This window comes from Halichoerus grypus, chromosome 6 (assembly GCF_964656455.1).
Source record: "Halichoerus grypus chromosome 6, mHalGry1.hap1.1, whole genome shotgun sequence".
Lineage (NCBI taxonomy): Eukaryota > Metazoa > Chordata > Mammalia > Carnivora > Phocidae > Halichoerus > Halichoerus grypus.
The window spans coordinates 115,103,518-115,119,108 of record NC_135717.1 but is presented as its reverse complement, the minus strand read 5'-3'; the positions used below and the strand labels follow the sequence as shown (position 1 = coordinate 115,119,108).

General features: G+C 39.3%; 2 protein-coding genes across 2 annotated transcripts; both read right to left on the bottom strand.

The window, feature by feature from the left end:
* Window positions 1-7,561: 7,561 nt before the first annotated feature.
* Window positions 7,562-8,497, bottom strand: LOC118543037 (olfactory receptor 8S1-like). The gene has a single exon (XM_036103756.2). It carries the CDS (start codon window positions 8,495-8,497, stop codon window positions 7,562-7,564), a length of 936 nt encoding a protein of 311 aa, XP_035959649.1.
* Window positions 8,498-13,543: 5,046 nt separating this feature from the next.
* On the bottom strand, window positions 13,544-14,467 carry LOC118543038 (olfactory receptor 8S1-like). Its single transcript, XM_036103757.2, has one exon. The coding sequence runs from the start codon at window positions 14,465-14,467 to the stop codon at window positions 13,544-13,546; it is 924 nt and encodes a 307-aa protein (XP_035959650.1).
* Window positions 14,468-15,591: the final 1,124 nt, after the last annotated feature.

Sequence of the window (15,591 nt, the reverse complement as noted above, 5' to 3'; positions counted from 1 at the left end):
ATTCGCAAGTCAATCAATGTGATAGAACACATTAATAAGAGGAGAGAGAAGAACCATATGGTGTCTCATTGATGCAGAAAAAGCATTTGACAAAATACAGCATCCTTTCCTGATTAAAACTCTTGAGTATAGGGATAGAAGGAACATTCCTCAAGTTCATAAAATCCATCTATGAAAAACCCACAGTGAATATCATCCTCAATGGGGAAAAGCTGAGAGCCTTTCCCTTAAGATCAGGAACACGACAAGGATGCCCACTCTCACCACTATTGTTCAACATAGTACTAGAAGTCCTGGCAACAGCAGTCAGACAACAAAAAGAAATAAAAGATAATCAAATTGGCAAAGAAGAAGTCAAACTCTCTCTCTTCGCAGATGACATGATACTTTATATGGAAAATCCAAAAGACTCCACACCCAAATTACTAGAACTCATACAGCAATTCAGTAATGTGGCAGGATACAAAATCAATGCACAAAAATCGTTGCTTTCTTATACACTAACAATGCAACTGTAAAAAGAGAAATTAGAGAAACTATTCCATTTACAATAGCACCAAAACCCATAAGATATCTTGGAATAAACCTAACCAAGAGGTAAAGGATCTATACTCTAGGAACTACAAAACACTCATGAAAGAAATTGAAGAAGACACAAAAAGATGGAAAAACATTCCATGTTCATGGATCGGAAGAATAAACATTGTTAAAATGTCTATGCTACCCAGAGCAATCTATACCCTCAATGCCGTCCCGATCAAAATTCCAATGACAGTTTTCAAAGTGCTGGAACAAACAATCCTAAAATTTGTATGGAATCAGAAAAGACCCCGAATTGCCAAGGAAATGTTGAAAAAGGAAAACAAAGCTGGGGGCATCACATTGCCAGATTTCAAGCTATATTACAAAGCAGTGATCGATCACCAAGACAGCATGGTACTGGCACAAAAACAGACATATAGACCAATGGAACAAATAGAGAGCCCAGATATGGACTCTCAACTCTATGGTCAAATAATCTTCAACAAAGCAGGAAAAAATATGCAATGGAAAAAAGATAGTCTCTTCAATAAATGGTGTTGGGAAAATTGGACAGCTATATACAAAAGAATGAAACTTGACCATTCTCTAACACCATACACAAAGATAAACTCAAAATGGATGAAAGACCTCAATGTGAGACAGGAATCCATCAAAATCCTACAGGAGAACACAGGCAGTAACCTCTTTGACATTGGCCATAGCAACTTTTTTCAAGATACATCTCCAAAGGCTAGTGAAGCAAAAGCAAAAATGAACTTTTGGGACTTCATCAGATAAAAAGCTTTTGCACAGCAAAGGAAACAATCAACAAAACAAAGAGGCAACCCACAGAATGGGAGAAGATATTTACAAATGACACTACAGACAAAGGGCTGATTTCCAAGATCTATAAAGAACTTCTCAAACTCAACACCGAAAAAACAAATAATCAAGTCAAAAAATGGGCAGAAGACCTGAACAGACACTTCTCCAAGGAAGACATACAAATGCCCAACAGACACATGAAAAAATGTTCATCATCATTAGCCATCAGGGAAATTCAAATCAAAACCACATTGAGATACCACCTTACACCAGTTAGAATGGCAAAAATGGACAGGGCAAGAAAGGACAAATGTTGGAGAGGTTGTGAAGAAAGGGGAACCCTCTTACACTGTTGGTGGGAATGCAAGTTGATACAGCCACTTTGGAAAACAGTGTGGAAGTGCCTCAGAAAATTAAAAATAGAGCTACCCTGTGACCCAGCAATTGCACTATTGGGTATTTACTCCAAAGACACAGATGTAGTGAAAAGGGGCCATATGCACCCCAATGTTCATAGCAGGAATGTCCACAATAGCCAAACTGTGGAAAGAGCCGAGATGCCCTTCAACAGATGAATGGATAAAGAAGATGTTGTCCATATATATAATGGAATATTACTCAGCCATCAGAAAGCATGAATAACCAACTTTTATATCAACATGGATGGGACTGGAGGAGATTATGCTAAGTGAAATAAGTCAAGCAGAGAAAGTCAATTATCATATGGTTTCACTTATTTGTGGAACATAAGGAACAGCATGGAGGATATTAGGAGAAGGAAGGGATAATTAAAGGGGGGGAATTGGAGGGGGAGATGAACCATGAGAGACTATGGACTCTGAGAAACAAACTGAGGGTTTTAGAGGGGAGGGGTGTGGGGGCATGGGTTAGCCTGGTGATGGGTATTAAGCAGGGCACGTATTGCAAGGAGCACTGGGTGTTATTTGAAAATAATGAATCATGGATCATTACATCAAAAACTAATGATGTATGGTGACTAACATAACATAATAAAATAAAATAAAATTAACAAAAAAAAACCCTCACAGGACTGTTAGAGCCCCAAATTACAATATTTTGCCTTGGCATAGAGTCACAGAAGTCACATATGTCCTTTGCCTACATTTCTATGCATTCATTGGGGGCAGTGAATGTCTGAGATCCATCCTTTAAGCTAAGCAACTGATTGCTCTGCAGGGCATGTACAGACCATGGTTTCCATGGTCTGGAAACCTTCTTTTCTTGACCCAGGAGTGTCACATTTACAAACTCTATATTCACCCTTATATTCTTGATTTTACATTGCTTGGGCTAGAAGCCAAGCCTGACATTTCCCAGATTCTCTTGCTAATAGGTTTCTGGTTACATTTAGCCAATTGGAGGCAGTGGTCTGTTTAAGTGTATGAATAAGAAGGAGAAGGACAAGGAGAAAAAGAGGAGGAGGGGGAGGAAGAAGAGGCACAGGAGGCAGTGGTGGGGACACTGCAGCCACATTCTGATTATGGCAGGAGTAGTGCAGCAGTTTTCCAGCAGTCCTGGCATCACTGTGATTCCTATCCTCAGTGGTCCTGTCTCTGGGGCCCCAGCAGCACAGCAGCCAATATAGAATTATCAGCTTCAGCCTAGGGTTGGAATAATTTCTTCATTCTTTTTTGCTTCTCTAAGACTCCCTTCATCCTTCTCCTTTTTGGCCATTGAGTCATTCCCACAACTTAGTATTAAATATACCTTCAAGATTAAAGAGCATCCTACTAAAAAATGAATGGGTCAATGAGGAAGTTAAAGAAGAATTTAGGGTAAATACCCAGAAGTGCAATTGCTGGGTCATAGGGTAGCTCTATTTTAAAATTTTTGAGGAACCTCCACACTGTTTTCCAAAGTGGCTGTACCAACTTGCATTCCCACCAACAGTGTAAAAGGATTCCCCTTTCTCCACAACCTCTCCAACATTTGTTGTTTCTTTCCCTGTCCATTTTTGCTTTCTGGGTATTTACCCCAAAGACACAGATGTAGTGAAAAGAAGGGCCATATGCACCCCAATGTTCATAGCTGCAATGTCCGCAATAGCCAAACTGTGGAAAGAGCTGAGATGCCCTTCAACAGATGAATGGATAAAGAAGATGTGGTCCATATATACAATGGAATATTACTCAGCCATCAGAAAGGATGAATACCCAACTTTTACATCAACGTGGATGGGACTGGAGGAGATTATGCTAAGTGAAATAAGTCAAGCAGAGAAAGTCAATTATCATATGGTTTCACTTATTTGTGGAACATAAGGAATAGCATGGAGGACATTAGGAGAAGGAAGGGAAAAATGGGTGGGGGGAATTGGAGGGAGAGATGAACCATGAGAGACTATGGACTCTGAGAGACAAACAGGGTTTAGAGGGGAGGGGGCAGGGGGGATGGGTTAGCCCAGTGATGGGTATTAAGGAGGGCACGTACTGCATGGAGCACTGGGTGTTATACTAAAACAATGGATCGTGGATCACCACATCAAAAACTAATGATGTATTGTATGGTGACTAACATAACATAATAAAAAAAATTTAAAAAAAAGAATTTAAAAAATGCATGGAAGCAAATGAAAATGAAAACATGATATTTCAGAACTCTTGGGATGCAGCAAAGTGGTCCTAAGAGGGAAGTATATAGCAATACAGGCCTTTCTCAAGAAACAAGGAAAGTCTCAAATACACAACCTAACCTTAAACCTAAAGGAGATGGAAAAAGAACAGCAAATAAAGTAGGAGAAGAGAATTAATAAAGATTAGAGCAGAAATCAATGATACAGAAATTAAAAAGCCAGTAGAACAGATCAACAAAACTAAGAGGTGGTTCTTTGAAAGAATTAATAAGATTGATAAACCCCTAGCCAAACTTATCAAAAAGAAAAGAGAAAGGACCCAAATAAATAAAATCATGAATGAAAGAGGAGAGATCACAACCAACACCGAGGAAATACAAACAATTATAAGAACATATTATGAGCCACTATATGCCAACAAATTAGGCAATCTGGAAGAAATGGATACATTCCTTGAAATTTATAAACTACCAAAACTGAAAGAGGAAGAAATAGAAAACCTGAACAGACCCATAACCAGCAAGCAGTAACCAGCAAGCAGTAATCAAAAATCTCCCAACAAACAAGAGTCCAGGGCTGGATGTCTTCCCAGGAGAATTCTACCAAACATTTAAAGAAGAATTAATACCTATTCTCCTGAAACTGTTTCAAAAAATAGACAAGGAAGGAATACTTCACTCTTTCTTTGAGGCCAGCAATACCTTGATCCCAAAACCAGACAAAGACCCCACCAAAAAAAGAATTACAGACCAATATCCCCGATGAACATGGATGCAAAAATTCTCACCAAGATACTAGCTAATTGGGTCCAACAGTTCATTAAAAGGATTATTCACCATGACCAAGTGGGATTTATTCCTGGGCTGCAAGGGTGGTTCAACATCCACAAATCAATCAGTGTGAATCACCAGATTAATAAAAGGAAGGATAAGAACCATATGATCCTTTCAATAGATACAGAAAAAGCATTTGATAGAATGCAACATGCTTTCTTGATAAAAACTCTCTGCTGTGTAGGGATAGAGGGAACATACCTTAGTATCATAAAGCTATCTACAAAAAGCCCACAGCTAATATCACCCTCAATGGGAAAAACTGAGAGCTTTTCCTCTAAGGTCAGGAACACAACAGGTATGTCCACTATCACCACTGTTGTTCAACATAGTACTGAAGTCCTAGCCGCAGGAATCAGACAACAAAAAGAAATAAAAGGCATCCAAATCAGCAAAGAAGTCAAACTTTCACTCTTTGCAGGTGACATGAACTGATACAGGAATTCAGCAAAGTGGCAGGATATAAAATCAATACACAGAAGTCAGTGGCATTTCTATACACTAACAATGAGGCAGCAGAAAGGGAAATCAAGGAATCGATCCCATTTACAATTGCACCAAAACCCATAAGATACCTAGGAATAAACCTAACCAAAGAGGTAAAGGATCTGTATTCTGAAAACTATAGAATACTTATGAAAGAAATTGAGGAAGACACAAAGAAATGGAAAAACACCCCATGTTCATGGATTGGAAGAACAAATATTGTTGAAATGCTATGCTACCCAAAGCAATCTACACATTCAATATAATCACTATCAAAATACCATCAACATTTTTCACAGAGCTGGAACAAATAATCCTAAAATTTGTATGGAACCAGAGAAGACCCTGAATAGCCAAAGGAAAAGAAAACCAGAGCTGGAGGCATCACAATTCCAGACTTTAAGCTGTATTACAAAGTTGTAATCATCAAGACAATATGGTGCTGGCACAAAAACAGACACATAGATCAATGGAACAGAATAGAGAACCCAGAAATGGATGCTCAACTCTATGGTTAACTAATCTTTGACACTACTAGGTATTTATCCAAAAGATACAAACAGTGATTTGAAGGGGCACATGCACCCCAATGTTTATAGCAACAATGTCTCAATAGCCAGAATAAGGGAAGAGCCCAGATGTCCATTGACAGATGAATGGATAAAGAAGAAGTGATATATAGGGCGCCTGGGTGGCTCAGTCGTTAAGCGTCTGCCTTCGGCTCAGGTCATGATCCCAGTGTCCTGGGATCGAGTCCCACATCGGGCTCCCTGCTCGGCAAGAAGCCTGCTTCTCTCTCTCCCATTCCCCCTGCTAGTGTTCCTGCTCTCGCTGTTTCTCTCTCTGTCAAATAAATAAATAAAATCTTTAAAAAAAAAAAAAGAAGAAGTGATATATATATCACACACACACACACACACACACACACACACACACACACAATGGAATATTACTCAGCCATCAAAAAGAATGAAATCTTGCCATTTGCAACCACATGGATGGAACTAGAGAGTATTATGCTAAGTGAAATAAATCAATCAGAGAAAGAAAATTACCATATGATTTCACTCATGTGGAATTTAAGAAGCAAAACAGATGAACATAGGGGAAAGGAAGGAAAAATAAAATAAGACAAAAATAGAGAAGGGAGGCAAACCATGAGAGACTCTTAACTATAGGGAACAAACTGAGGGTTGCTGGAGAGGAGGTGGGTGGGGGGATCGGGTAACTGGGTGATGAGCATTAAGGAGGGCACTTGAAGAAATGAGCACTGGGTGTTGTATGGAACTGATGAATCACTGAATTCTACCTCTGAAACTAATAATTCACTATATGTTAATTAAATTTAATTTAAATAAAGTTTTTTTTAAAAAATAAATCTACCTTCATTTAGGATATTGTAGAGTAGGGTACAGTGTCTGTGTGGCTTTGTACTGTATTTCTAGGATTTCTAGGATGCTTTAGCAAGTGGTTTTATAGATGTCTAGGATGGTTTGGTAGATGGTTTATACAGCTTTTCTGATTAGTCTTCTCCATGACCATCCTTTTTTTCCCCCTCAGGAAATTCCTACCTAGGATTCTCCCTACTCCATGCACTTCTTTTCTAAACCCCATCACTTTCTACCAGACTTAAATTTTCTGAGCCACCAGTAAAACCTAGAAGAAGAAAGAAGCAGGGCTGCTATACCACCCTAGAATGAATGAAATTCTCTACCGTTTGCCACATAGCAGATAATGTTTCACAAGGCTTGTGGAAGATGTCTGCTAGCGTGGACTTTAGACCAACAAACCGATTTCCTTTCTCAGACACCTTCAGCTGCATCTGCCTTGCCACTAAGACCCTCTTCAATCAGAGCTCATCTTAAATCCACCTTCCACAAGTCTCAAGTCTATATCTTTCTTCCTTTAGAGACCCTGGCTTTTTACCTTGTAGCAAAACTTTATCCCCAGTTTAATACCCACAGGAATCCATGTAAGAGTTTAGGACACAAACAATTTCCCCCATGCTAAGCATTTTGTTAATGTTTTGCAAACAAAAGGAATAATCTATGTTTATAACCAAATTACTTGAATTGAAATAGTTATCTGATGCATGTTTTCTGCCTCTAAGAAAGATAAAATATGAACCAAAGCAAGAAAATACCTTGCTATTCTTTGGTGGATTTCCAAACAAAGGAGACTTTAAAAGATATTTTGTCATATCTGACATGATGAGCAAACAAAAATTTTTCTTAATGCCTATTATTCGGGTATTTTGTTATAATTCTACCCTGCTTCCCAATCATCCTCTGCTTGTTCTCTGCTACCTGAGATATTGTAAACTTTTCTGCAACATGTTTTTCAGAGCTGTTTTTACTTCTTTGTTCTTTAGGCTGTAGACAAGGGGATTCACTAGGGGAGTGACCACACTGTATTGCATGGAAAAAACCAACTCCCATGAGGAACCTGAGGTTGACATGAGATAGCGAAGAAAACCTGAGCCATAAAATAAGCTTACTGTTGTGAGGTGGGAGGAGCAGGTGGAGAAGGCCTTGCTTCTGCCTGAGGTGAAGCTGATGCTCAGGATGGTGGCAACAATATGTGTATAAGAGAAGAAGACCAGAAGGAAGGACCCAAAGGCATGCAGGAGGGCAGAGCAGAGCAGGACTGCAAAGTTAACAGAGCTATTGGAACAGGATAGAGGGAACAGAGATGGAATCTCACAAATGAAGTTGGAGATGACTTGAGTCTCACAGAAGTCCAAATTCCAAGCTAGGAGGGTACTGATGACAGCATCCAAAAAGGCCACACCCCAAGATCCCCATGCCAGTCCCACACACAGCTCATTGCTCATCATCTGACCATAGAGTAGAGGGTAGCAAATGGCAGCACAGCGGTCATAGGTCATCACTGCAAGGAGGCAGAGCTCTGTTCCCCCAGAGGCAAGCACAAAGAAGGCCTGGGTCAAACAGTCCTCCACTGAGATGGGTTTCTTCACAGATAGGAGGTTCTCTAGCATCTTGGGCACAGTGACTGAAGAGTAACAGAGATCCAGGAAGGAGAGGTGATTCAAGAAGAAGTATATGGGCATGTGAAGGTGAGAATTGGCCCTGATAACCAAGATCATCAACAGGTTCCCTGACAGAGTCAGGAGGTAAATTACTAGGAAAAGCACAAAGACTAGGGCCTGGGTATGATGATCAGCAGGCAGTCCAAGAAGGAGGAACTCAGTGATTGTGCTGTGATTTCCCAAGGCCATTTAAAGATGATAATACTTTGGACGAAAACAGAGAGAGAAACAATGTATCAACCACCTCCTCTGGCAACCCAAACTTTCTACTTATTCTATGTACGCATACTTTTTTTCTTCATCTGCTCATTATTGCTATGGTTGTTTAATATTTCTCATGGAGTCCCTTGAAGCATGCCCTTCCCTCTTCTGACTGCCTGGTGTACAAGTTCTGAACCTTCTGTGCTCTTTCAATTTGTTGCTCTTTTCTTCCAAACAACTCTAGAGAAATTTACACAGTTTTCCAGATCTGACCCTTGAATAATTTTTATCCCTTCAAAGTAGGCCATTGATTTTGCTCTATGATAGTCTGGTCAAGAATTCATTTTCTGCAGAAGATACTATAATCCTTCCTGTTCTCCTCAGTCTGTCTTTCACTTTCAGTTAAAGACTTTGTAATAGTTCATTACTAATTAATTATGTACATTTATCTTATCTTTTTCCTCTTTATTATCTTTCATGTATTTGGAACATTTAATCTTAGAGATAATTTTGAAATCTGTGTGTGTGTGTGTGTGTGTGATGTGGAGCTGAGGTAAGGGAGGAAACTATAAAATACTTTTTAAAGTTAAAAAATAGAGCTAAGAAATAATAAAGGTAAAACAACTAAGTTGTTCATCAAAAGAAACCATCAAAATAAGTCATAGCCACATCAATCAGACAACAAAAAGAAATAAAAGGCACCCAAATCAGCAAGGAAGAAGTAAAATTTTGACTATTTCCAGATTATATGATACTCTATATAGAAAACCCTAAAGACTCCACCAAAAAACTGCTAGAACTGATAAACAAATTCAGTTAAGTCACAGGATACAAAATCAATGTACAGCAATCTGCTGCATTTCTATAAACCAATAATGAAGCAACAGAAAGAGAAATTAAGAAAACAATTCCAATTACAATTGCACCCAAAATAATAAGATACCTAAGAATAAACCTAACCAAAAATGTAAAAGACTTATACTCTAAAAACTATAAAACACAGATGAAATAAATTGAAGACAACACAAAGTAATGGAAAGACATTCCATGCTCATGGGTTGGAAGAAAACATATTGTTAAAATGTCTATACTACCCAAAGCAATTTACAGATTTAATGCAATCCCCATCAAAATACCAACAGCATTTTTCATAGAACTAGAACAAAGAATCCTAAAATTTGTATGGAACCACAAAAGACTCTGACTAGTCAAAGCAATCTTGAAAATGAAAGACAAGGCTGGAGGCATCAGAATTCCGAACTTCACGTTATAATACAAAGCTGTGGTAATCAAATCAGAATGGAACTGGCAGAAAAGTAGACAAATAGATCAATGGAACAGAACCCAGACATAAGCCCACAATTATATGGTCAATTAATCTTCAACAAGGAAAAGAATATCCAATGGGAAAGAGACAGTCTCTTCAATAAATGGTGTTGGGATAACTGGGCAGCTACACGCAAAAGAATGAAACTGGACCACTTTCTTACACCATACGCAAGAATAAATTCAAAATGTCATGAAAGACCTAATTGTGAGACAGGAAACCATAAAAATCCTGGAAGAGATCACAGGCAGTAATTTCTCTGACATCAGCCACAGCAACATTTTTCTGGATAGATCCCCTGAGGCAAGGGGAAAAAAAGCAAAAATAAACTATTGGGATTACATCAAAATAAAAAGCTTCTGCACAGCAAAGGAAACAATCAACAAAACTAAAAGGCAACCTACTGAATGGGAGAAGATATTTGTAAATGACATATCTGATAAAGGGTTAGTATCTAAAATATTTAGTAATAGGTGTTTTTCTTTTCTTCTTCAGTTAAACTAATGTTAATCCTTAATGATAGGGATTGGGCTCAATGTTACTTTGGATACTCTGAACACACCCTGCAGTGTGAGGCACAAGATAAGTCCTTAATCAAGATTTACAAAATATAAAAAGACTGGGAAGGATGAGGCAAATAAGACTATGTAGGCCTCTCCTTGAGGAGTACACCCAGCTTGAATTTCATTTTCAAAAACAAGCCAACCATGAAGGAGGCTGGGAAGGAAAATAAAGTCAATTATCATATGGTTTCACTTATTTGTGGAACATAAGGAATAGTATGGAGGACATTAGGAGAAGGGAAAAATGAAGGGGGGGGAATCGGAAGGAAAGATTAACCATGAGAGACTATGGACTCTGAAAAACAAACTGAGGGTTTTGGGGGGTGGGGTGGGGGGTGGGTTAGCCTGGTGATGGGTATTAAGGAGGGCACGTACTGTATGGATCACTGGGGGTTGTACAAAAACAATGAATCGTGGATCACTGCATCAAAAACTGGTGATGTATTGTATGGTGACTAACATAATATAATAAAATTAAATTTAAAAAAATTCAGGGGAGTATGGAGCTCTTTTTGTGTCTATAAAGGGTTAGAAAAAGACTTATCTGCTAGCTCAGCAGTGCCTACAGATCCCTGATCCACAGGGAGCAGATCACACAAACTACCTCATTTTAGTTCACATCAGGAAGCTTGCTAAAAACCACAATGTTCATTCATCTATTCACTCATTTATCCTTATGCCTACTACTTAATTATCAATCTAATTTTTCATTTATTAACTCCATCATCCAGGCTACCACTCAATCCAGTCATCTATTCATCTATCTACCCATCTATTCACCCATATCTCCATTTATCCATTCATTTATTCACTCATTCATTCATGTAAGCAACAGATATTTATAGATTGTATTATATAGAGTGTTGTGTTTAAGATAGGTTGACTGGCAGCCTGACATAAACCTTTGATGAGTTATTATATGCATGCACTTATTTGTCTTAGATTTCTAATAGCACTCTTCCAATGGAATATACATGTTTTGTACATTTCTTGATAAGTGAGATATTTTTCATGAAGATAAAGTGATAAAAGTAATAGAATAGATTGCAAAAGTTATAAGTAAAAAAGCAAAGAACATGATGGAAGTAGGGTAAAACTGAAAAACTTAGCATGAACTGTCACATTGCAAGCCTCCCGCTCTGGCATATTTGCTGCTTTTTTTGTTACCTGTCTTATAGGAAGAGACTTCAGGTCTGTTCAGGAAATGGTGTTCTGGGAAATTAATATTGAGAATTTTCCCATAAATTCAACCTTTCAGCAAAAAACACTCAGGTATATACTAACTGTTACCAGTTATTTATGCCTCTTGGGAAGGCCAATATGCAGGATATGCCAATATCCTCGAATTTCAGCAGGCCAGAAGAGCACAAAAACCCTTGAGGGAATGGTTAGAAGAGTCTAAGGCCTAAAGAGGATCCTTTCCACTTATCAGGCAGTATGGTAAGCAGTTGAGTAACACTGTGGGCATCAAGTTCAAGGGCATTGCCCCTCCAAAGGGGCAACTGCTGAGCCTCTAAGATTTGGAGGGATGTCTTCATGCAGTTATGATTTCATGTCTTTTACTTATTCTAAAGGGAATTTAACTGAGTCTCTTGGGATCTTTCTCTCAATCACTGTCATTCTGTGACATCTGTGCACTGACTACAACCAGCCTTCATCCCAGGTGCAGTACCTTTCACTCCCCTTCACCATAGGAAGCTTGACATTGAGAGTTTGCTTGTGCTTCACCTTAGGTCACAGAATCCAAAGAAGGCCTTGAATATCCTGTTCTTTGTAGAGGGAGATAATGCATTTAGAGTTTTCTGGATTATCAAATGAGAAGAGGCCGTTACTGTGAGTTATCAATGGCCAGAAGAGGATGAAAAGCCTTATAATTGACAACTGGAACAAAGTGAGTTTGCAAAAGAAGCTTGAGAAAAGTGCAAGCTAATTTTTTTTTAAGAGAGAGGGAGCGAGAGAGAAAGAGAGAGGTGCACATATGATGGGGGGAGAGGGAGAGGGAGGCAGGGGGAGAGAGAATCTTAAGCAGGCTCCATGCCAAGCATGGAGTCCAATGCAGGATTTGATCTCACGACCCTGAGATCATGACCTGAGCGGAAATCAAGAGTCGGGACACTCAACTGACTGAGCCACCCAGGCACCCCAAAAGTGCAAGCTAATATTACGTGAATTAAGTGAATAGTTTGTACTTAGTTTTGCCTCTTGTTACTTAAGTACAGTGAATTAGATAATAGTAAAATATGGATTAAACAAATCAGAAGCATTGTGAGAATGGGTTTATGTTTTATAGGTAAAAGTGAATTATGTGGGAGTGATGCAGTGCCTTAAGGCCAGCAAACCACTGGCTCCTAAACAGTGACCAGTTGTTTCACAGCTGAAAGATGAGAGGCAAGGATGGTTTAGGATTCACTTGTGATGAGATCAAAACCAGATTATTTGTCTAGAGCTCATAGCCTGCACTCCATAAGAAAAAGAACAGGGGTAAGATTAGCTAATTGTAGAAAATACAAGTCTGAGTGAAGACTATGTGAGAAATGAGGTTTCTAGAGACCCAGAGCCTCCTTACAGCCTCTCACACTGGAGATCTGGCCACCACCCCACACATACAGAAAAGTTCTTGGAAATTTTATGAGTCTGAGCATGGCCTCAATATGTTTATTGTTTCCCTACAGAACTTTCAGCTTTCCACGCCTGTCTTCTATGGCCACCCAGTTGGAACTCTTCAACTTTCTTGCCGTTTACCCTTATCTATGACTTTTTTCTCTTACAGATCCAGGGCCATACATTCTTCTCAAATGTGTATTCCCAAAAGTCAATAAAAAATAATGATAGACTAGTGAAACTAATGATTTTACTAAATGAAAGCCTAAGGCTAATGTTCTGGAATGAGAAAAATGAACCAATATGTTCATAATAAAACTTTCTAGATTAAGGTGGTGATTTCATAATTTGTTTGCCTTGAAAAGGAATTAAATTATCCTTCCTATAATTACTTTCTGTCATTTTCTAATGGACTTCTAATTTAGTTTGCACATCTGACATTGTAAGTACACCTTACTATTGTAAACTCACTTAATGTCCTTTTGTATGCAGATTTATTCCAGTTCTCCACCATCTTCTGTTTTCATTTCAGCACCTGATATGTTACAAATACTTTTCCAAAGTTCTTTTCAGAGCTGCCTTCACCTCCTTGTTCTTCAGGCTGTAGATGAGAGGATTCAGCATGGGGGTGATCACACTATACTGTACAGAGAAGATCAACTCTAGGAGGGATCCTGAGGTTGGCATGAGATAGCAGAGAAAACCTGAGCCATAAAAGAAGATCACTGCCATGAGGTGGGAGGAGCAGGTGGAGAAGGCCTTGCTTCTGCCTGAGGTGGAGCTGATGTTCAGAATGGTGGAGACAATGCAGGCATAGGATGAGATGATTGGGGAGAAGGTCCCAAACCCATGAAGCAGGGTGGAACAGAACAGCACTATGAGGTTGGTGGAGATATCAGAGCAAGACAGAGGAAAGAGAGAGGGCACCTCACAGCTGTAGTGGCTGATGATATGGCTCTCACAGAAGTCCAAGTTGGTAGCTAGGAGGATGTTGATAAGTGCATTCAAAAAACCCAAGCCCCATGAGCCCGATACAAGTTGCACACAGAGCTGTTTCCTCATCATCTGTCCATAGAGGAGTGGGTGGCAGATGGCGGCATAACGGTCGTAGGCCATCACCGAAAGCAGAAACCCCTCAGTCCCTGCAGTGATAAACACAAAGAAGCCTTGAGCCAGGCAGCTCCTTACTGAGATGGTTTTTATCTCCGATAGGAGGTCTCTCAGCATCCTGGGCACAGTAACTGAAGATAAACAAAGGTCCAGGAAAGAGAGCTGACTGAGGAAAAAGTACATGGGTGTGTGGAGGTGAGAGTCAGCCCTGATCACCAGCAGCATCATCAGGTTCCCCAAGATGGTCAGGAAGTAAATGTTCAGGAACAGCACAAAGAGCAGAGTCTGGACCTGGGGGTTGGTAGACAGCCCGAGGAGGAGGAATTCAGTGATGGTGCTGTGATTCACCAAGGCCATTTACGAAGGCTGTTTCCTAAAAATTACATGAAAAATCATGGCAGTGAAGTTTCTTCTATCCTCCAGTCAGATTTCACATGGCATTGATTCTCTCTTATTATCACTATTAATCAGCAAATAAATTTTTGGCTTCTACACCAGGCCACTAGTTTTATATCAGTCATTTTATTTTTTATTTATTTATTTATTTTTTTAACATTTTATTATTTATTTGACAGAGAGAGACACAGCGAGAGAGGGAACACAAGCAGGGGGAGTGGGAGAGGGAGAAGCGGGCTTCCCGCGGAGCAGGGAGCCCCATGCGGGGCTCGATCCCAGGACCCCGGGATCATGACCTGAGCCGAAGGCAGACGCTTAATGACTGAGCCACCCAGGCGCCCCATATCAGTCATTTTAAAGGTAATGGGGAAAAGGCATGGTCTCTCTCATTAAAGGTCCCACTTCAGTGAGATATGTATGTAAAGATAGACAATTAGAAACCATGGTGATGGTGCAATGGCGTTCTAAAGATGAATTTTGGAAGATTCAGTAATGAATTAATATTGAGGTATTTGAACCAAGATTTTAAGAAAATGTAAGCTTCCTCTAAAGAGACATGTAAATTGAAAGAAAAGTGTGCTCAAAAGTCAAGAACTAGGAAACTGAATAGTTCTTTATAGCTGTACCCTAGAGTATGAATGAGCAGCATAGATAGTCACAGGTAAGCATCAGCCCAGGTTCATCCCAGCTCACTGCTAATTAACTGTGAGACCTTGTACAAGTGACTTAACTGTTCTGGGCCTCAGTTTTCCTGTCTGTAAAGTGAGGCCATAACAGTACCAATCTTATGAAGTTTTTGCAAGGATAAATATATATATAAAGTATTTAGAAAAATATCTACACAGAAAGCTCATGTATTGTTTTTATCATTACCATGGGCTACAACTGTAAGCAGAAGTCAGACAGCAAATCACTCTTACAGGGTGATGTACTATCAGGAATTAAGTTTTTGCTGCAACAATCACTGCACTTGTTGTTTCCTAAAGGCCTAAAGGAGGTGTAAGAAAATCACTGAGGTGGCTTAACATTGACATTTTGAGATCATTTTGGTATGGTTCCCTTCCGAAGTTAAACTATTTTACAAT

Excerpts from the sequence above, each read along its gene's own strand:
- LOC118543037 (XM_036103756.2), bottom strand. The coding sequence starts at position 8,497 with ATGGCCTTGGGAAATCACAGCACAATCACTGAGTTCCTCCTTCTTGGA.
- LOC118543038 (XM_036103757.2), bottom strand. The coding sequence starts at position 14,467 with ATGGCCTTGGTGAATCACAGCACCATCACTGAATTCCTCCTCCTCGGG.